The sequence below is a fragment of the Dromiciops gliroides genome, chromosome 3, assembly GCF_019393635.1.
Source record: "Dromiciops gliroides isolate mDroGli1 chromosome 3, mDroGli1.pri, whole genome shotgun sequence".
NCBI classification, from domain to species: domain Eukaryota; kingdom Metazoa; phylum Chordata; class Mammalia; order Microbiotheria; family Microbiotheriidae; genus Dromiciops; species Dromiciops gliroides.
The window spans coordinates 549,644,142-549,667,201 of NC_057863.1; the positions used below are offsets into that span (position 1 = coordinate 549,644,142).

Genomic DNA, 23,060 nt, shown 5'->3' on the forward strand with positions numbered 1-23,060 from the left:
TGCCAATCAGCACCAGCTGCCCCCAGTGCCAGCAAAGGGACCCCTGTAATCTCTTTCTGACCAGATGTCTGACTCCCTTACCATATCTGGCCTGAGAGCTCCTGAAGTTGCTGCTGCTGCTGGTGCTTTTGCACCTACCTCCGAGGCCCACCACTGACTGGTGCTCCTGCACTTGGGGGCTGCACCAACCCCAGTGTTATAGACCTCTCCTGAGGACAGGCTAAGTTGTCTTAGGCTAGGAAAATGTTTGTTTCAGAGCTTTGTTTGCTCTGCCACTCCAAAAATTATTTTAGGCTTTATTTTAAAGTTGTTTTGAGGGTAATGTTGGAAGAATTCATATGGGTCTTGGTATGGACTCCTCCATCTTACCTCTGCCTGGAACCATGGGCTTTAAATGGACCTACCTTGCCCTTTCCACCTTCCTTACCTTTGCCCATGCTGCTCCCCATACCAAGAATGCCTTCTGTCGGGGCAGCTAGATGGTACAGTGGATAGAACACCAGCCCTGGAGTCAGGAGGACCTGAGTTCAAATCTGGCCTCAGACACTTAACACTTACTAGCTGTGTGACCCTGGGCAAGTCACTTAACCCCAATTGCCTCACCAAAAAAAAAAAAAGAATGCCTTCTGTCTTCCTCTGTACCTGTTCAGTTTTTTCCACCTGCTCGATGGGGTTATCCATACAACTTTCCCTCTTGAAGCCCAAAGGAAAAGTGACCAAATGCTTTAAACTCAGAAATGGTGAAAAATAAAATATATTTTTAAAATCCTGCTTTATTTACAGCCTAGCTTCTTAAACTGTGGGTTGTGACCCCATAGGGGGTCACATAACTGAATGTGGGGGGTGCAAAAAATTTGGCAACAGTAAAAGGTTATGTATACCTATTTTATATGCCTATATGTAAAAATTTCTCAGGTGAAAGGGGGTCAATTGCAAGTGGAAAAAAGTTTAAGAAGCCCTGATTTACAGAACAAAACATAGTGGATACCCCTTAGAACATTGAGTAGGTCCAGCCTAGCAAATTAATCTGTTAATAATGTCCATTAAATAGTCCAAATCTTAAGGCACGGAACTCCCATATAAATGTCTATTATTACACAACATAATACAATCCAAGGATTTCAATTTCAATGCAAGCATTGAAAACATCAATATTTTGCCATTTTTTTTGCAACAATCATTTATATACGCACATACCCACACTTTACCATTTTTTTAAAAGTTCAAGGCAGCTAGGTGGTATAGTGGATAAAGCACTGGCCATGGATTCAGAAGGACCTGATTTTAAATCTGGCCTCAGACACTTTATACTTACTAGCTGTGTGACCCTGGGCAAGTCACTTAACCCTCATTGCCCCACAAAAAAACTCAGAGGTTATTTAGAGTTGTTTGGACCTCAAAACACTTACAGCAATGCTGTTTTCCCCAGTGCCTATGCCCAGCTTGGGCATTCTGTGTTCAAAGACCCCTTCTACCTCTGACATTCTATGCTTATTTTCTAAAGTCCTTTTCTGATTTGAGAGCCTATGTTCTAATGGTCTCTGGCCATTTGTTCAGTCAATGAGTCTGTAACTAGGGCGTCAGCACTAACTTGACTTTGCAGCAGAGTCTCTCTCGCTTCTACTCTCCCAAGAGCAGAGAAGATCTAGTTCCTCAGTGGCTGTCAGCTAGCCCAGGCTATGCTTGGACATGCTCAGCTCAGCCTTCTTCTCCAGTCAGCCATACCCACGTGTCCCTGCATATTTCTCAGCGTGTGTTTCTGATGTCCCTCTTAGCCCCACTGGCTAACTGGCAGGTGTTATCTGGCTCAGCCAGCTGCCTGAGCAGGAAACGGGGAACAGGAGAGGTTACGGAGGGGAAGACTAGGGCTAGTGTGACAGGAAGCATGGAAAGTCACTCACGTGCACGCAGAAAAGCCTCCCTTCACAACAAGGCATGGTAAAAGGCAGCGCATGTGGAAGAGGGACCAAGGGAAACAGGGAGTCAGGTCCTACTCTGACATTCACTAGATTGTGGATCTGAAGCAAATCACTTTCCTCATCCGAGCCTCAGTTTCTTCATCTGCAAAAATGGGCCTAACAATACTTGCTCTAGCCACCTACAGAGCTATTTGGGGGGAATGTGCTATGTAAGTCATAGAAATAGTAATGATTATTATTGTAAATGATCATAACAAACTTCAAAGCACTATGTAAATCTGTCATTATCACTGCTTAGGATGATGACAGATTTACATAGTGTTTCAAGGTCTGTTACGGTCTTTCATAACAGAAATAAATGAGATTAATCTTAAAATAAACTTGCCTGGGACACAGAAGGATGGGGAAAGAGGAAAAGAAGAATGGCCCCATTCTTGTAAGACGGTGCCAGTGAGTTATATGACAATTTGGTTCTGGCCCAGCTCTTGAAGTGGTTTCTGGCTGCCATAGGCGACTCCTGCCTCTGGGAGAAGTTTGACTTCATAAAGGGCTCACAACTACCCAGTTTAAAGGGACTTTGTGAGGGCCATGATTTTTGAGTTAACAAACATTTGTTTCCTCTCCCTACCACTCTCCCTCATTTAAAAGAAGGACAGACTCCAGTAACAAATACACATAGTCAAGCAAAATAAATCATGGTGTATCAATGTAATGAAACACCACTGAGGTACAAGAAATAATGAAGGGAATGGTTTCAGAGAAGCTTGGAAAGGCTCGTATGAACTGATGCAGAGTGAAGTGAGCAGAACCAGGAGAACAATCGATACCATCACAAGAGCACTGACTCTAAGGAGAGATACGATGGCCTTGGCCTTGGGAGCTTGGAGTCTGTGATGGGACAGACCAAAAGGCTGTTTAGTAAGAGACCTCTTGGATGCTCGTGGATCCCTTGGGGCTCAGAACCCTTTTTTCTCCGAATGATTGAGAGTGGGTTTTTTCCCCAGGATCACCATGACATGCTCCTTGAGATTGAGAGGGACAAAGCTATCACTGACCGAGTCATCCTCCTTCAGAAGGTCATCCGAGGATTTAAAGACAGGTATTTTGGAACTGTTCACATACATGCACATGTACACACATACAAACTCTAGCCTACACATAAATATACACAGACAGGAAGACATATACATATATGCATAAACACTAATTCATTAACATGCATATAATCACCCCATACCACATGACACTGTACTAGAGATTGAACGGACACACACATATAGTGACACACATGCACCTAATGTCTATGTGCAAGTGTGTGAATGATTTACCCATAGACATGAGTTTGCACATACATGAACCTACATATATAGTGAGTTGACAAATCCATAGCTTCCATATATGTTTACAAGCATTTTTGTACTTGCACATACATGAATTCACATCCACAAGTTGCACATTCACATACATTCCCATGATCATATAATACTGGACACACACAGTCATGTGTCTTGGGATACGTGTGAGCTCATGTCAAAAACACAGACACAATATCTTCATCATGGTACCCCTGCATGTAATGTATGTATCCCATCTGATGGTTATCTTTGAGAAGAAAAGACAGTGTTTTTCATTCACAATAATAATAATAAGAATAAGAAGAAATTGTTCATCCATTCTTGGCCATGGGGAAGGGAGAGCCCAGTATTTCTGCCCAGGCCAGCCAGTGGAGTCAGGGCTCTGGATTTGGGCTCTAGCCCTGAGCCATGCTAAGATTTAACTCTCCATTTGATCTTAGCCAAGGTTCTTCCACTCCCTTGGGCATCAATTTCTATTTTTGTAAAGAGGGGGAAATAACCCCTGGCCTGCCTCCCTCCCAAGGTTATTTGCAGATCTAATGGAGGAGCTAGATTTGCTTTACAGGCATCCAGTATCATAGTAGATAGAGCCCTGGCCTCCTCTGTGTCAGAAGTGAATCAGAATCCCAATCATGTTCCTGAGCTGTTGTGTGACCCTGGGCAAGTCACTTCCTCCTCTGCAAAATGGGGATAATAATCCCTAAATTAAGCACCTAATTCCCACAGTTGATGTGAGAGGAGCTCTTGATAAACTGTCAAGTGCCTTACTGGTGTCTGTTGAGGACGCTGATGCTGGTGCCGATGGTTTTTAGGTCTAATTACCTGAAGCTGAAGAATGCTGCGACACTCATTCAGAGGCACTGGCGGGGGCACAACTGCAGGAGGAACTACGGGGCGGTAAGTGCATCTCACAGGCCTGCCTGGGTTACACGGAGGCCTTTGAACCCCTCAATCAATCACCAGCCACTGTGCTGCTTTCCATGACGAATAGACAAAGTGGACCATTTCCAGAAGAAAGCAAGCTTGGCTAAGTGGTATGGTCACAAGAACACCAACTCTAGAGCCAAGGGGGTTGGGTTCAAATCCTGCCTCTGTCACCTATTGCCCATGGGACCCTGGGCATGTCACAACTTCCCTGGGTCTCAGTTTCCTTATCAGGATCTATGACACTATGATTTGCATTCAAGGAACCCAGATGCACTAATGCTCAACTTTTTTTTAGTTGTTTTATTTTTGGGGTTATCCCTTTCTCTTAAAAGGATGGTAAAATGGACCGATTCCCCAGCCTGGGAGTCAGGGGAAGAGCCAAAGTAATTCTCTCTTTGTCCTCAGTTTCCTATTCTGTAAAACGAAAGGTTTGGATTAACTAAAAGATCCTTAAAGTCCCTTCTATCTTAGATGCATTTCCCCCTAATCATTTAGCAAGTATTAATCTAACACTTACTATGGATGAGGGGCATAGAAAAGAAATTTTCTTTGTAGGATTTTTGGAAAATTCTGTGATATCCCTTTGAAGATAATTAATTAGATACACTTTGGAGAAACTATTGTGGAGACTGTTGTTTTGTTTGTTCATTAGGCAGAAAGACTCATTACTTAACCACTATGAACTGGGCAGTGTGGGAAGCTAAAGGGAGTGGACTCTTTGTACCCCCCGGTCTGAAGGGGCAGACACAGCCCCTGCCCCCAGGGAGTAGCTGTGTTAGAAACACTCCCTACTGAGAAAAGGCAGTCTTGGTCTGAGCGGGCACTGTCCCTGCTCTCGGGGACTCTCTGCCAGAAGGTGAGGCATTGACCCTGCCCTTGGGGAGCATACAGGCTGAAGAGACATGTGGGCTCTGCCCACAGGGGGCCCCTTGTTTGAGGTGGGCCACATGGCCCCTCCTGTTAAGGAGGGAAAAACAAGCCCCTGCCCTGGGGGAAGGGATGCAAAATGGACACCCTACAAATGCATGCAACAGACAATTGGGATAAAGTATCTAGGGTCTCCAGAGAACTGCTGGAAGCTCTAGGGTTGCTGGGAGCAAGCCGGCCTGGAGGCCTTGATACGGCGAAGCTGCCTGGAGGAGGAGGCCCTGAAGGGTGGCATCCCACTTTGGTTGCAGATGAGGATTGGCTTCCTGCGGCTCCAGGCCTTGTACCGCTCCAGGAAGCTCCACAAGCAGTACCGATTGGCCCGAAGGCGGATCATTGACTTCCAGGCCAGGTGTCGGGGCTACCTGGTACGCAGAGCCTTCCGACACCGGCTCTGGGCCGTGCTGACCGTGCAGGCCTATGCGAGGGGCATGATAGCCCGCAGACTCCACAGGCGCCTGAAGGCAGAGGTGAGTTGGGAATGGGAGAGCCTGAGCACCAACCCCCTCCCCAGCCCCCCACTCCCCCTTGGCCTGGATCAGCAGGGCGGTAGACCTAGGGCTGGTTCCTTGGGGTTTAGACTCAGGGGCGTTCTTTCCAGCTCTTAACATTCTGTGTTCTATCATTCCATGTTCTAAGGCCGCTTCCACATATAATAGTCCACATTCGGTAGCTCCTTCCAGCTCTGACATTTTATCTTCTAAATCCCCTTCCAGCCCTGATATTCCATCATTCTGTGAATTGAATTCCTCCCATGTATCATCTGAGGATGCTTGGGGGCATGCCTGCAGAATACCTTTAAGGTGTTCTAGAAGCACAAACTAGGCTCTTTATCCCAGCTCTAAGGTTCTATGGACTCTCTGAACTCCATGTTCTCCCCACCTCCCTCGAGGACCAAGGCAGGGCCAGATGCACCCTCAATATTGGCCAAGCCCTGCCTCCTGCCAGCAAGAGGTACCTGTGATTATGGGCACCTAAAAAAGAACCCACCTGAGGGGAAATGGGCCCTCAGTAAATAGGAAGGCATGCCTAGTCAAGCCAGCCAGGGTGGAAAGCAGGGGTCACAGAGAAACTTGGCATTGCCCCACTAAAGATTGGGAGAGATGGGGAGGACAACATGGAGGAGGTCAGGCAGGAAGAGCCCTGGAGAAGGTGCAGCTGGACTCTGGGAGATGACAATTTGTCTCATCCATCATCTCTTCCCAAGACACCATTCCCTTCTGTCCTTGGCAGGCCAGTCCAGGCCTCCAGTATAGGCTTTGCAGCACAGTTTCACCCCCTTAGGATCTCTTGGTTATTGTCAGAAATAAAAATACTGGACTTTCCCTTTTTGGTGAATATATGAAGGCTTTATTACATTCTTGCAAGAATGGGCACGCACTATAAAGAAAAGCATCGCACTTTGCCACATGCTAATCCTGTGGCAAAGTTCTTTCCCCTCTTCATCTCATCGGTTGAGGACTCGAGGTGTACAATCTTCCCGAAATATCTCTATGTGTTTCCCCTTCACATGCCCCCCCTCCCGTTATATACATCACATGTTTGAAAATGGTGACAGTCTCTGCCTTTGGGGTGTTGGCAATTAATATGCATAAGCTAATTAAGCAAGCACAATACAAACTAGCTTTAACCTTTGGCACACTTGGACTACTTAGACTACTAGCCTTGAAATTCTCTTCTATATCTACTTTTAGGCACCTGCAAGAGGTCCCCTTTCTGCAATCCTCCTTTCTTACCCAGACACCCTCCCTGTCTCATTTTCTGAGATAATAGCATTTTTCTGGTGGGAGACTTTATTTCATTTCTCTCAGTTATGGAATGAAGGGAAGAGGAGCAAAAGAAAGGGGAGGGAGATCAGCAAAACCCAGACATGGTCTGTCTGCCAAGGAGAACATTTATGCAGGGTGGCATTATCTGGGCTCACCTGCTTGCCATATGACCTCAAGGAGAAGTCGCTTACACAGAAACCTCAGCTTTTCAATCTGTCAAATGTTGCTGGGAGGATGGAATGAGAAGACAGGGATTTTGAAACATCTAAAGCAGGAACTCAACCTGCTTTGTGTGGTGGATCCCTCAAGCAGCCTGCTTCTTACAATAATGTTTTTAAATGCATAAAAAATTCATAGGATTACAAATAAAAGCAATTATACTGAAATATATAAAATAGGTTTTCAACATATTTAATATTAACATATTATATATAACATATACTATATAAATAGAAATAATCTTAACTGGGGTCTGTGAACTTAATATTTAAACATTAATTGTTAATATGAACTAAAATATATATTAAACTAATAATCAATAATAAATTATAATTATTAAATTAATCAATATTGATATTTATATACTAATTAATATTAATTAATATCTGTGAGCTTAAGTTCACAGACCTCAGCTTAAGAATTTCTGATCTAAAGTGTTTCAGGCGGTATAAAAAACTTGAAGTAATAATAATTATAATAATAGCCAACATTTCTATAGTGCTTTAAGATTTACCAAATACTTTTTTCCTAGTGATTCTGTAAGGACAGTAGTATTAGTGTTAGTATTATTTCAGTTTGACAGATGAAAAAACTAAGACTCAGATGGTGAAATGTCTTATACAATTATATAGCTTATAAACAGCCAAATTGAGGTTTGAATTCAATACTTCTGGCCCCAGTGACAATTATACACACACACACACACACATACACACACATATACACATGTAATCAAAGCTAATGTGCTATCCTGGAAAGAATATCTGGAGTCAGAGAACCTGGGTTCAAATCTTGAATCAGTTGCTTGCTACCTGTGACCCCAGGCAGATCACTTTAACCTCTCTGGGTGGGCCTCAGTTTCCCCAGCTTCAAAGTAAAAATGTTGGCCCAGATGAGCTCTAAGGTCCCTTCCAACTCAAAGTCCTATCATCCAAAGCCTTCTGAGGACCATAGTTTTCCACTGTCTGCTCTGTTTTAAAATCTCTCCCTCACTCCTCCCCCCCCCCCCAGTATCTCCGTCGTTTAGAAGCTGAGAAATTGCGGCTGGCAGAGGAGGAGAAACTGAAAAAAGAGATGAGTGCGAAGAAGGCCAAGGAAGAGGCGGAAAAGAAACACCAGGTAAGCAAATGGGAAAGGCCCAGGATCCAAGGGCCAGAGGGGCCAGGCCTGCTCTCTCCTCTCTGCTCTGGGGTTTACTAAGTTTGCAGGAATGGTGTTGTTGGGCACCGAGGAAGTCCAGCAGAAGGGGAGCAGCCTGGTAGGTTGTTGGGGGCACCATAGGGACAGATCTCTCAGCAGACCAAAGTGAGTTCAGGTGGCAGCTGGTGTGAAGGTTTGGGGTTTGAAATTTGGCTGTGCCTTCTACTAGCTGTGTGACCCGCAGTCACTTAGCTTTTTCTCATCTATAAAACAAGTAGGTTTGACTGTAAGGTCTGCTCTAGCTCTAAAACTCAGATCCTACGAGCCTAAGTGATTGCACCAGTCAGTGATTGTGCTGTGGGACATCACAGAATCCCCACATCTCAGAGCCGGAAGAAGACTTGATAAGGCTTCTGGCCCAAGCCACGCTTGAACAAGAATCTCCTCTGTGACGTCACTGACAAATGGCCACACAGCCCTGCGGGAAACCTTCCATGAGGCCAGCTTCACCTGGGGATGGTGCTTATTGAAAATCTTGTATCAAGTCAGAATTGGCCTTTTTATCACTATCATCATGTTTTATCTGCTGGGGCCAAGGAGAACAAATGATAATCCTTCAGATACTTGAAGCTGGATGTCACGGCTTCTCCCCCTAGCTCTTCCCTTCTCCATACTAAACACCCCCGGTTCCTTTAAGCACTCCTCGTGTGGCGTGGTATTGGCCCTTTACCATCTCATACCTGGCACAGTGCCTGGCACAGAGTAGTGCTAGATCAATGCTTGTTGATCAGTTGATTGATTCCAAGTGTCCTCCTCTGGGCCTCCTCCAGTTTCTCCTTATTCTTCCTAAGATGTGACACCCGGATAAGAACACTGCATTTCAGATGGGATCTGACCAGGACTTGTTGGGGGCAAGATATGGTAGCCCTGGCTTTGCCCTCTGATGTTTGGGTGACTTGTGATTGGTTGTGGACCGGCTTTGTTCCATGTCTTCAATGTTCTCCCTTCTCATACCCACCTTCTGGATAACCTAGATTCCTTCAAGATTCTGTTCAAATCCCACCTTCTACAGGAGACCCTTCCTGGACACTCTCTGCTGTCTCTCTGATTGCCTTCCATTTACCATTTACATCATATTATAGCTCGTGTGTGTGTATATGTGTTTATGTGTGTGTATGTATATATATACACATACACAAGATATAATGTTATATCTCTATCTACTAATCTGTCTATTAATCTATCAGTCTATCTCTTAATCTATCCATCTATCTGTCTATTAATCTATCATATATCCATCCATCCATCCATCTATCTATCTATCTATCTATCTATCTATCTAATCTGTTTCTCTTATTAGAATGTGAGCTTCTTGAAGGCAAGGCCTGTGTCTTTACCTTTCTTTGTATCTCTTGAACTTACACAGTGACTGGCACATAGCACCTAATAACATGCTTGTGGACTGCCTGTGTAGGTAGAGTTGATCAGTCATAACTACAGAGAATGATGCCCTTCCATCTCCATCCTGCTCGTAGGTGCGCCTGGCTCAGCTGGCTCGGGAAGATGCAGAGAGGGAAGTGAAGGAGAAAGAAGAGGCCCGGAGGAAAAAGGAACTCCTAGATAAGATGGAGAGAGCCCGAAATGAGCCTGTCAATGACTCAGACATGGTTGATAAAATGTTTGGCTTCCTGGGAACGACATCATCGCTGCCAGGACAGGAGGGCCAAGCACCCACTGGTTTCGAGGTACTTCCACGGGGAGGGGATGGCCCCAGAGGGAATCTCCATGATCTCCCACCAGCCCCTCTGTCTGGTAGGTGGAAAGGGTGCAGCACTGGGCTAGGAAGCAACAGACTGACCAAGTTCTAGGCAGTCAAGTGACCAGAGCCAGTGAGCTTCAGCAGCTTCCAGGGGAAGGTCTATTGTGACCAAGAAGAAAGAGTTTTGAATTTGGAGTAAGAGGATCTGGGTTCAGATCCTTCCTTAACTACTCACTTAGTGTAACTTTGAGCAAGTCAGTTCTCCTCTCTGGGAATCAATTTCCTAATTTGCATGATGGGGTTAGACTAGATGATTGCTCAGAACCCCCCCTTTAAGTTCTAATATTCTATTCCCTTCTAGCTCTGACATTTTGTGTTCTAAGATTTCTCCCAGCTCTGACATTCTATGTCCTAACATTCTGTGTTCAAAGGCCCCTTCCATCTCTGACATTACCCCAGCCCCAACAATCTATGGTTCTGTGTCCAGGCTTGACTTCTGCATGAATCCCAGGGATGGAGGCCTTTAGATTCCCTCTCCTCCACTACCTCCCTACCCAACCTGACTCTCAGCCTCTGAACCAATCCACCATCCCTTCCCCAGGACCTAGAGCGATGTAAGAAATACATGGTGGAAGACGACCTGGATTCGGCCCTGCCCCTCCCAGATGAGGAAGAGGAGGACCTCTCTGAGTACAAGTTTGCCAAGTTTGCAGCCACCTACTTCCAGGGCACAACCACACATACCTACACACGGAGGCCCCTCAAGCAGCCTTTGCTGTATCATGATGATGAAGGAGACCAGCTGGTGAGGCCACAAGGGGGTCAGAGGGGCAAGAGCCAAGGTCAAGGGGAAGAGAGAGTCATTTAAACACAGAGACAGCCAGTAGGATGATGTGCTGAAGGGAGCATTGGGCAGGAGACCTAGGTTGGAATTCTAGCTCCACTAGGTAGGACAAGCCGCTTAACCCCTACTGACCTCAGTTTCTCCTTCCCTAGAATAAGGGGGATGGGCTGGGTGGATCCAAAGTCCTTTTATTTCTCCTTCTGGCTAGACCAGTGACACTTAGGACCTCTGGGGGCCAGCATGTACCCAAAGGTGCTGCCCGAAGACCAAGGTAAACATGTCCCTAGACCAGCGTAAGCACCTTCTAGCAAAGTGATGAGAATGCAGGGGCAGCAGAGGTCAAAGAAGCTGGTGTTGGTCAGCCAAGCGTACTGTGTGCCAAGCACTGTGCTAAGTAAGCTCTGGATTACAAAGAACAGCAATGATAAAAACAACCCCCCAAACCCAGCGTCTGCTCTCAAGATAGTCCCACCCTAGAAGAGGAGAGAAGACACAAATGTGTGGGTACACGGAGTATATGAAGGTCATATGAGGGGTGGAATAGGAGCAGCCAAAGAGATGTGAGCAAAGTCTAGAAAGAAGCAAAGGAAGGAAGCTAAGAGGGGGTTCAGTCGTGTCAGTCTCTTCATGACCCCATTTGGGGTTTTCTTGGCAGAGATACTGGAGTGGTTTGCCATGAAGAAACAGAGGCAAATGGGGTTAAGTGACTTGCCCAAGTCACATGGCTAGTAAATGTCTGAGGCCAGATTTGAACTCAGGTCTTCCTGACTCCAGGCCTGATGCTCTATCCACTGCACCGCCTAGCTGCCCCATGTGGTGCATAATAAGCGCTTCACAAATGCTTGTTTCTATGCTTCATTCCTTCCTTCCTTTTCATAGACCGGCTATATTATTCTGTAGAGCTAGATAAAGTATGCTACAATCTCATCAGACACCTAAATTCTGATCATGGCAATATGACCCATATGATGTTGCTAAATCACATTCCTCCTCTCGGCCTCGATGGTCCCGTTCCTGAAGATGGAAATAATAATCCCTTTCCTGTTTCCCTCAACAAAGGTTCTATAAGGAACAAATCATAGGCTAAGAACTAGAAGGGATCTTTGAAGCCATTAAGTCCAGTCCTCTCGTTTTAGAAATTAGTCACCTGAGTCATAAGAAATTTCGTTACTTACCCAGGGGCAAACATAGCTAATAAGTGTATGAGGTAGGATTTGAACACAGGTCTTCCTTAATAGTATTTTATTTTTTCCCAATTACATGTTAAAGATAGTCTTCAACATTCATTTTTAGAAGATTTTGAGTCCCCAAATTTTTCCCCTTCCCTCCCCCCTCCCCAAGACAGCAAGCAATCTGATATAGGTTATAAGTGTGCTATCATGTTAAACATATTTCCACATTAGTCACAAAAACACAGATCTTCCTAAGTCTACGTCAAGTGCTCTGTCCATTGGGTCACACTGCCTCAATCTCCTCCATTAATAATAATTTGTAAATATAAAGCATTGTATCAATCTGAGGCTAAATCATTGTTATAGAGGAGTTATCTTAATGCTGGGTTCACAGGCAGCACTAGCCGTGTGGATCACCATCCTTCGGTTCATGGGAGACCTTCCTGAGCCCAAGTACCATACGGCAATGAGTGATGGCAGTGAGAAGATCCCTGTGATGACCAAGATCTATGAGACGTTGGGCAAGAAGACATACAAGAGGGAGCTGCAGGCCCTTCAGGGCGAGGGTGAGGTAAGCCACCCCCCCACCCCATCCCACCCCAACCCTGGGATCCATTCTGCCACCTCCACAGTAAATCACTTCCTTTCTTTACTGATCAATTGTCTCATCTATAAAAAGGCATTAATGACAGCACTGGTCCTTTCTGACTCTTGCGGTTGCTGTGAGGACCCACGAGATATTTGAGAAAGACTTTGTAAGCTTCAAATCACTATCCTTTATTATTATTTCTTCAATAGTTCATTGCCTCCTAATTTGTACAAGGCCATACGTTTGTAACAAAGGCCTATGTGTAACAGGCAGATGTATATAGATTGATAAGGAGATGCCCCAACCCAGCCAAAGAGTCTCCATTTCCACCTTTGTGGGGAGAAGGAGGAGGGCATCTATGGTTTGTAACTCTCTTCCTTGCTCTCCTACTTTCTCAAGGAGTACTGGGCCAGAACTATTTCTACCCATTACAAATCAGAAATTTAAAGTAGGGGGGATGGGGTTTTTTTGGTTCAGATAAAAGCCACTTTCCCTGGGCACTCTAAATTATTTTCCATCTTTCCTGCCTCTGCCAGGCCGGGTATGGTAGGGTGGAGTTTGGGACATGAAACATAGTTTTATTCTATCCCAGGAGGGATGTCATGTTTAATTTTGGACAGTTTAACTCCCTTTCCTCTGGGAGAAGCAGTTAGGCCAATTTTGGCTGAAACAGAAAATACACACGAGACAGTCACACACTGCACCCGATTCAGATCGTTCAGGGCTTGGAAGGCCAAGCTGAGGAGTCTCCATTTTATTTTAGGGATAGCAGGGAACCACTGGAATTTCTCAAGCAATGATTTGCCCAGGGTCACACAGTGAGTCAGTTGCAGAGGCAGGACCTTCAACACTCCCGCTTTCTCCTTCTCAAGCCCCGATTCTTTCCCTTTCAACAACTACCTTATGCCAATAGCTTGTTTCAGGTGGATCCTCTGAACCAAATCTTCTTCCCCATTTTAGGGTGGACACTCAGATGGTCTCAAGAAGAGCAGCGTGAGACACAAACTGGTCCACCTGACGCTGAAGAAAAAATCAAAGTTGACAGAGGAGGTGAGGGCAGCTTATGTTCTGCTCAGATTCAAAATGAGCATAGTGTAAGGTAGAGTGGGGGTAGGGCCAGGGAGATCTCTCAAGTAAAGTACTCCAGGAAATTTTAAGGAAAGGAATAAACATTTATTAAGTACCTACTATGTGCCAGGCATTGTATTAAATGCTTTACAAATTTGATCTCATTTGGTCTGTATAACAGTTCTAGGAGGTAGGTGCTATTGACATTTTAAGTAACTTTCCCAGGGTCACACAGCTGTCTGAGGCTAGATTTGAACTCAGGTCTTCCTGACTTCAGGTCCAGCTATTTATCTACTGCACCGGCTGACTGCTTCTAGGCAGAGAAGAACACTGCCTTTGGGGCTGGGGAGTGATCTGATCAAACTTGTACCTTAGGCAGTTGTAAGGAGGAGAAGAGAGAGCCCATAAGGAGAAGCAGGGAGACCATTAGGAAGTTATTATAGTTTATACATAAGTCCCTCTCTCCCTTCATTCATCCAATTCAACAAACATTTATTAAGCGCCTACTATGTAAAAGTGAAAGGCAGTTATAATTTATACATAAGTCCCTCCCCTCCATTCATCCAGTTCAACAAGCATTTATTGAGTGCCTACTATATGCAAAGTGATAGGAAGTTATTACAGTTTATACTTTGTCCCTCCTTTCATCCAATTCAACAAGCATTTATTGAGCACCTGCTATATACAAAGTGAAAGGAAGTTATAGTTTACACATAAGTCCCTTTTCCTTTCACTCATCTCATTCAGCAAGTATTTATTAAGTGCCTATTACATGCAAAGTGAGAGGCAGGATGACAAAGTGGAGAAATAGCCTCTGAATCAGGGAAACTTGGCCTCAGGTGTCTTTCACCTCTGACACATTCTGGCTGTGGAACTCTGGCTAAGTCACTTTCTTAACCAATCCTCGCTCCAGGTTAGTGGGGCCTGAAATGGGGCCACTAACTGTTTAAAGATCTCTGAAGGCTGTACATTGACTTATATGAACATTATCTATGTATGTCCTATTGTATTTTTCTTTATCTTGTTAAATATTTTCCAATTACATTTTAATATAGTTTCTGCACTCAATAGGGTTTTAAAAAACTCCACCACTAGCATTTTCCCAAACCTGCTTCACCTCAGTAGAAGCCTCTCTTTTTAAGTAGTTAAGCAAAACAAGTCGACACTTTCTTTCCAGAGTTTTACTACTACAAAATGTGTTCTTGTAAGTAATCTGGTGTATCTGGAAACTTGCCTTCTGCTCTTGACCACCTACTGATGGTATCACTGAGTCAAGGGCCATGTGTAGTTGAGTGACTTTTTCTTTTAGCATAATTCCAAACTGTTTTCCAGAATAGTTAGATCACTCCACAGTTCCATCAACTGTGCATTAATTTGCCTTTCATTGATTCAATCACCCATTCATTCACTCATTCATTCATTTTTCCATTTACCCACTCATTATTCATCACCCACCCAACCATTTTTCCCTTCATTTACTTATATATTAATTCACAAATTTATTCATTCCTTATTCAACAGTGAAGGTATCTAGAACGCTGAACTTGCAGGCAAGGATATCTGAATTCAAATCCAGTCTCAGATACCTACTATCTGTGAGAACTTGGGGGGAATCCCTTAACCTCCCTCTGCCTCAGTTTCCTCAAATTTAAAACGGGGATCATAAGAACACTTATCTCCCACATTTTTCTTGAGGATCAAATGTGATCATTTTGTAAAGCGTTTAGCAAAGCATCAGGCACATTTGTTGTTGTTCAGTCAATTTTCAATTGTATATGACTCTTCATGACCTCATTTGAGCTTTTCTTGGCAAATACACTAGAGTGATTTGCCATTTCCTGCCCCAAAGTAGGAATCATAGACATGTTAACATAAACACATGCCAGGCACATAGCAGCTGCTTAATAAATGCTACTTGCTTCCTTCCAATAAGCATTTGCTGGTCGTGCTTAAGTGTGCAGTTTGGTGAGAAGTACAACAGGAGCATGGGAGATGGGAGTGGTCCTCTGCTATAAGCAGGTTCATGGTCCTGGGCTCTCCAGGCTGGATCCGTCAATGAGCACAAAGTAAAGCAAGAGCCAAGGTCTCATGGTGTTAATCAGGGTGGGCTTCCTGGGTAAGGTGAGTCCTGAATCAAAGCTAGCCACATGGGATTATTAGAGAAATATGGTGAGGGGAGGATACTCAAGCTCCAAGGATGCAGGGAGAATTGAGAAGCCCAGGGCAAGAGTCAACAGGAGAGAGAGGCGTGGAGGGAGAGCCCAGGAGAGAAATCCAGAGGGACTCAGTGACCTGCCTCAGTTCTACCAATTAAGACTCAGAAGAAATAGGGGGACTCGTGGTCCTGGGATTTAAACAGGTTGTCAGTTCACTTAATTGTTTCTGGTTCTTCCCCCATTCTGGCTTCTGTCCCTTTAGGTAACCAAGAGACTGCATGATGGGGAGTCCACGGTCCAGGGAAACAGTATGCTGGAGGACCGGCCCACCTCTAACTTGGAGAAGCTTCACTTCATCATTGGCAATGGCATCCTGCGGCCCGCCCTGAGGTACACAGGAATGGGAGGAAAGTGGGGAGGAGAGAAGGAGGCTGGGAGGGCCGGCCTGCAGAAAAACGAGCTGATTGGTTCAGCTCATCCCTAGAGAACCAGGGTGAATGGATGGGTGTTGTGAGCATACCCCTTTCAGCTCAGTATAAGACATTAGAGTCTCTCCCTAAAGTGGGGTGTACAGCCTTGTGGAGTAGTAAGGCCCACGATTCTGAAGGTGTTCAGACAGAATACCTAGGTGATCCCAGTCAGGGTTGTCATAGTATTTCCTCCTGACGTAATTCCATCCTAAAGTTCCTTCCAACTCAGAGCCTAAGATTCTGTGAATCAAAGATTCCCTTTCATGATTCTGAGATGCTAATATTTTTTAGTATAATAGTGACCCACTCTGGTTCCTCCTGCCTAAAGACCAGGTGTTAAATTTCCTCTCTCCCTCCAGAGTTCTCCAGAACCCTTAAGGGGATTGGGGATATCTAGTCTCTGAAATTGGCTGAGGTTCCCACTGATTGTGTTCCCCCAATTTTAGGGGTCCCCAGCACCCCAGTTCCATGTGATAGTCAATAAGCCTTTATAGAGGAATGTTTACTTGTATAGAAGGAGCAAACATACAAATGTTCCTCCCTCAACATGGGGTGGAGGGAACAGGCAGGAGAATACCATCTCAGCCTCTGGGGAGAAGTTCCTCTATAGCATTAGTCCAACCATATTCCAAGCCCAAAGCCCCAGCACCCTGGCTATCCAGGGCCTCTCTGCTGGGTCAGCAGCAACAATCAGCCTAGAATCGGCTCCAGCACCACCACGCCTCAAGCTCCCAGATCTGGGCATTCTACTGCCTGAGCCTAAAACCTAAAAGGACAAATAAAACAAACCAAAACCCCAACCTGGATGCTTTGTTTGTTTGTTTGTTTGTATTTGTTTTTTACGGGGCAATGGGGTTAAGTGACTTGCCCAGGGTCACACAGCTAGTAAGTGTCAAGTGTCTGAGGCCGGATTTGAACTCAGGTACTCCTAAATCCAGGGCCGGTGCTTTATCCACTGCGCCACCTAGCTGCCCCTCAACCTGGATGCTTTTAACCACAAGGGCACAGGTGGGGGGCAAGGTAACCCCACCCCCCATCCCCTAGTCTAGGGCATGATGCCCATGGTTCAGAAGGAACAGAACCTTCTCCCCTGAGGGACAGAGCAAGGCTGTGCCAGTCTGGCAGGGTTAAAGACTCAGACATTTCCAGATATGCCCAGGGTCACACAGCTGGTGAGTTACCAGGTCTTCCTAATTGCAGGTCTAGCACTCTGCAATGTTCTACCTATCTACCTGGAATGGAGTCCAGCTCTCCCGACTCCAAATTTGGGGCTCTTTTCTCTTGACTGTTTAAGTCAATGATACCCCATGTCCCAAGGGAATGTGATTTGATTTGCAGAAGTCATATTCATGTCCATTTCCAGAATTGCCCCATTGTGTAGACAACTAGATGGTATAGTAGCTAAAACCAGGACTTGGAGCCAGGAAGACCTGAGTTTGAATCCCACCTTAGATGCTTACTGGCTGCATGACCCTGGACAAGTCACTTATCCCTTCTAGGCCTCAACCTCCTCAATTGCAATAATAATATATAATATAATTAATGGAATACAATATATAATAACAATAAATCTTAACTCCCAGGGTTGTAAAGGTCAAATTAGAAAACAGGCTCACAACGTAGGTAGGAGTCATCCTGAATTTCTCACTATTTCTTACTCCCTGTATCTCTTGCCAAGACCTGTCAGTTTCATACCTGCAACATCTCTTGAACATGCCCCTTTCTCTCCTCTGACACTGCCACTACTATGGTGCAGGCTCTTATCATCTGGATTATTACACTGGCCTGTGGGTGGGTCTGTCTCCTCAAGCCTCCTCCCACTCCAATCCATCCTCTATTCAGCCACCAAAGTGATTTTCCTAAGATGCTGGTCCAATCCTGACATCACCATCCCCAACTCAGTGTAACCCAGTGGCTTCCTATTGCCTCCAGGATCAAATACCAAGTGCTCTGTTTGGCATTCAAAGCCCTTCACAACCTAGCTCCCTCCTTTCTTATTAATCTTCTTACACCTCACTCCACAACTTGTCCTCTTTGATCCAGTGACACCAGTCTCCTGGCTGTTCCGTGAACAAGGCACTGCATCTCTTGAATCTGGGCATTTTCTCTGATGGTTCCCTATGTCTGGAATACCCTTCTTCCTTTGCTTTGATTCCTGACCTCCCTGGCTTCCTTTAAGTCTCAACTAAAATCCAAACTTCTATAGGAAGTCTTTCTCAATGCTTCCTTTTCTTTTCTTCTTTCTTTCTTTCGCAGGGCAGTGAGGGTTAAGTGACTTTCCCAGGGTCACACAGCTAGTAAGTGTCAAGTATCTGAGGCCGGATTTGAACTCAGGTCCTCCTGATCCAGGGCAGGTGCTTTATCCACTGTGCCACCTAGCTGTTCCCCTCTCAGTGCTTCTTCTTTTTTCTTTTTTTGGTGAGGCAACTGGGGTTAAGTGACTTGCCCAGGGTCACACAGCTAGTAAGTGTTAAGTGTCTGAGGTCGGATTTGAACTCAGGTCCTCCTGACTCCAGGGCAGGTGCTCTATCTACTGCACCACCTAGCTGCCCCCCTCCCTCTCAATGCTTCTTAATCCCAGTGCCTTCCCTTCTGTCAATTATTTCCTCTTTTCCCTGAATATAACTTGTTTGCACGTATTTATTTATTGTCTCCCCCATTTTATTGTAAACTCCTTGTGGGGAGGGGCTGGCTTTTACCCCTTTTTGTGTCTCTAGAACTTAGCACAGTGCCTGGCACTTAATAAATGTTTATTGATTGATTGATAACATAAAGTAAAAAGCACTTCTCAAGTACTATATAAATACTAGTGAATATTATTATTGTGATGATGATGATGACGACGACAATGATGATGTCACCCACTCTTTAAGGAGCCTCATGGCCTATTGAGGGTTTGAACCTAACCCTCCTCAGCCCCTCCCCCATATTGTGTTCTCTCAGGTACTCACTGCATGATTAACTAGCCCTGCCTGTTTTGTGTTTTCTAGGGATGAAATCTATTGTCAGATCTGCAAACAGCTCACCCATAACCCTTCCAAGAGCAGCTATGCCCGAGGCTGGATCCTGGTGTCCCTGTGTGTGGGGTGCTTTGCACCTTCTGAAAAGTTTGTCAAGGTAATGTGTGTGCATGGGGGAAAACATCTTCTTTCCCAGGTGTTCTAAGTAGAACAGAGATAAGGGGCACCTGGGAACTCTCACAGTGAAGAACTAACAAGTTCTAGATCAGGTTTCATCAATTGTGGCTAATCCCTATAATCATCAACTGAGGCTGGCTTCTCTAGTTCCTTCCTTCCATTATTTGCCAAGACTCACAGACCAATGAGTCTCCCTCTAAAAGAAACTCATTCTCCCAAGAACACACAGATAAGACACAGCTCCTTCATCTAGACTTAAATAGGGAGATTTTGAGGGACACACACCTACTCACAGAGCTGGGCAGCGGAAAGTGGTTCAGTAACACTGTAAATGAGGAATCCCTAGGCTGCAAAGTCCTGAGAACATTCCACCTGGCCTTGACTCAGTATTAATTGGCCTTGATGAAGCAGGGGCAAGCGGACAGGACAGATCACCAGCATCAAGAATGTGAGATGGGGGCAGCTAGGTGGTGCAGTGGATAGAGTACCAGCCCTGGAGTCAGGAATACCTGAGTTCAAACCCGGCCTCAGACACTTAACACTTACTAGCTGTGTGACCCTGGGAAAGTCACTTAACCCCAATTGCCTCACTAAAATTAAAAAAAAAAGTGAAATGCCTGAAGTTACCATAGATTAGTGTAGTGGCTCACGCTGACATGTTTCTTTTGGGTTACAAAGTAACCCTAGACAGCAGAGGAATTGCTATCTCCATTTAACAGAAGAAGAGACTGAGGGCCAGAGAGGAAGTCAGAATCATTAATTGTCTACTATGTGTTAAGCACCATACTAAACAATGGAATACAAAGAAAAGCAGTCGGTGCTTTACTAAGTGCCTAATAATAATAATAGTTAACATTTATATAGTATTTACTATGTGCCAGGTACTGTGTTAAGGACTTTACAATTCTCTCATTTGATCCTACTGCCTGCCAGGTACTATGTTAAGTATTTTACAATTCTCTCATTTGATCCTTTTGTGTGCTAGGCAATGTACTAAGTACTGGGGATACAAAGAAAGACAAGAACACTGTCCCTGTTCCCAAGGAGCTCACAGTCTAATAGAGGAAACAACATGCAGATGACTACATACAAATCAGTTCTACAGGGATAAACAGAGGGAAGGCCCCAGCATTAGAGGGGGTTGGATGACGTCAGGGAATGTTTGTGCATTGACCGCTTGGGGCAGGCAGCAGCGCCAGAGCCACAGGGAGGCAGCACATGCTTAGTGGGATGTTTGCGTGAGGGGCAGAGTGGTGTAGGGAGGAGAAAGAGCACTAGTCTGAACCACAGAAGAGGTGGGTTTGGCTAGTGGATTATGAGGAAACCCTTTCTAAATTGTAAACCTCTGAAGAAATTTAAGTCCCCATCATTAGGAGTTCTAAGTGCTATGGGATTCAAAGGAAAGGGGGATTTTTTTTTTTTTTTTAGCGTGGTGATTGGGAAAGAACCAAGACCATCCAGCCATCTGGGGCTGAAATTCCTCTATTTTCTGTTTCTATCTTCAAGTATGATAAAGCCCTGGTACCTCAATAGCATTGGCCATCCTGGGATGGCCCCCAGAAGTTATCAAGTTCATTTTCCACTCTCTTGCCTCAAATCCCTTGTCGTAGCTTAAAAAATTCTTTTTTTTTTTTTGTGAGGCAATTGGGGTTAAGTGACTTGCCCAGAGTCACACAGCTAGTAAGTGTCAAGTGTCTGAGGCCATATTTGAACTCAGGTCCTCCTGAATCCAGGGCCGGTGCTCTATCCACTGCACCACCTAGCTGCCCTAGCTTGACCCAGGACAAGTGGTCCTGACCACTTGTATGGAAAGCATCTCACCCTCATATGAGTTATTCAATGGAAAGGGATCACTGATTTTGGGGTCAAAGGTTCTGGGGTCAAATCCTGCTCTGCTACTCACAACCTAGCATCATGGGCAAATCACTACTTCTAGTCTCAATTTCCCTATTTTACAAATGAGTAGGGGACTTCTAAGGCCATTCCAAGATCTGAATGTCTGATTCCCTTCCCTCCAATACTGAATACAGGTTTATCCCTCACCATTCACTGCTCATCTTGATGTCTTTCTATATCTAACAGTATCTGAGGAACTACATGAATGGGGGTCCGCCTGGCTATGCCCCTTACTGTGAAGAGAGGCTGAGGAGGACCTTTGTGAATGGGACCAGGACCCAGCCACCTAGCTGGCTAGAACTACAGGTATGAGCTGGGCTGGCTTTATGTTGGTCAGAGAAAGTAACTGCCTACCATTGCCTCTGTCAGCCTCAACCTGTCACTCAATGAATGAATCAATCAAACATTTATCAAGCTCCTACTATGTGCCAAGCACTGGGGATGCCAAGACAGAAGTAAAACAGCTCCTGCCCTGAAGAAGCTTACATTCTAATGCCAGAGCACTTCTGTACCCTCCTATCTGCCCCCAAATCACAGAATATCAGGGCTGGAAGGGATCTCAAAGGGAACCCATTCTAACCTATAGCTGAGCAGGAATCCCCTATACATAACCTCCAATATAAGGCCATTCAGTCTCCGTTTGAAAACATCCAGGAAAAGGGAGCCTAGCTTGGTGTGGTGGGAAGAGCACTGAATGTGGAAGTGGGAGACCTGGGTTCAATTCTTAGCTCTGATAGCTATTAGTTGTATGATCTTAGTCAAGTCCCTTCATCTCTCTTAGTCTTAATTTCCTCATCTGTACAATGGAACTATTACTATTTGTGCTACTCACCTCATAGAGTTATCTTGAGGGAAGAGTTTTGTCATTTTTAAGACACTAGAGAAACGTGTTATTAGTGTCATCAACTCCTCAGGAAGCCCATTCCACCTTTGGGCAGGTCTGCTTGTCATGGTATATCTCCTGACATCAAGTCTAAACTACCTGTTTGTAACTTCTACCCATCACTCTTTTTTTTAAAAATGGTAAACATTTATTTATTACTTAGATACTTCATAAATTATCTTCATTTATATTTATAAATATATATCTACATTTATTTTATATTTGATAAAATTTATATATTTTGTTCATATTTACATATTATATTACTATAGTTATCAATTATATCCATTCATCAAATAACATATATTTATTTTTTATGTAGGCATTTATATTTATATTATTTATTTATTAAGCTTTAATTTTCACAACATATTATTTCAGTTCTTAAATCAGCATGCATATATTTAACTACATTAATATCAATTTCCACCCATTACTCTTTGTTCTGCCCTCTAGACCCAGGAAGAAAAGTCTAATGTAGCTCTTGAAAAAAAAGATGCCCTCTGGGTTCTCTTCCAGTTCTGACATGCAGTGATTCTGTGACAGGGTCATTGACTTTATTTAAGTTACACAGCAAGTAAGTCCCACCTCTGAAGTTCTCTCTTTAGACTAGATAATAGTCCTGAGTGTGTTATCTCCACAAAGCCCCCTGTGAAAATGCAGCTGCAGAAGTGGGAAGATATAAGGACCTTGAGGGGAGGAGCAGGAATCTCCTCTAGCCCCTTTCTAGCAGTAGAGATGGTCAGATGAGCATGTTAGCACCTCCAAAGGCCTACCTGCTTTCAAAAATGGCAGCCCAAGCTGCAAATTAAACTCAAGGTGTGTCTTGA

At 44.6% G+C, this 23,060-nt stretch overlaps 1 protein-coding gene across 1 annotated transcript in view; it reads left to right on the forward strand.

The window, feature by feature from the left end:
* MYO7A (myosin VIIA) overlaps nucleotides 1–23,060 on the forward strand; it is a 185,590-nt gene that overhangs the window by 102,696 nt on the left and 59,834 nt on the right. The window contains 11 exon segments of the mRNA XM_043994596.1: nucleotides 2,924–3,018; nucleotides 4,087–4,171; nucleotides 5,380–5,598; nucleotides 8,128–8,235; nucleotides 9,792–10,001; nucleotides 10,617–10,820; nucleotides 12,426–12,602; nucleotides 13,581–13,670; nucleotides 16,107–16,234; nucleotides 19,305–19,431; nucleotides 21,534–21,653. Of these exon segments, the coding sequence (XP_043850531.1) occupies nucleotides 2,924–3,018; nucleotides 4,087–4,171; nucleotides 5,380–5,598; nucleotides 8,128–8,235; nucleotides 9,792–10,001; nucleotides 10,617–10,820; nucleotides 12,426–12,602; nucleotides 13,581–13,670; nucleotides 16,107–16,234; nucleotides 19,305–19,431; nucleotides 21,534–21,653 (1,563 nt within the window).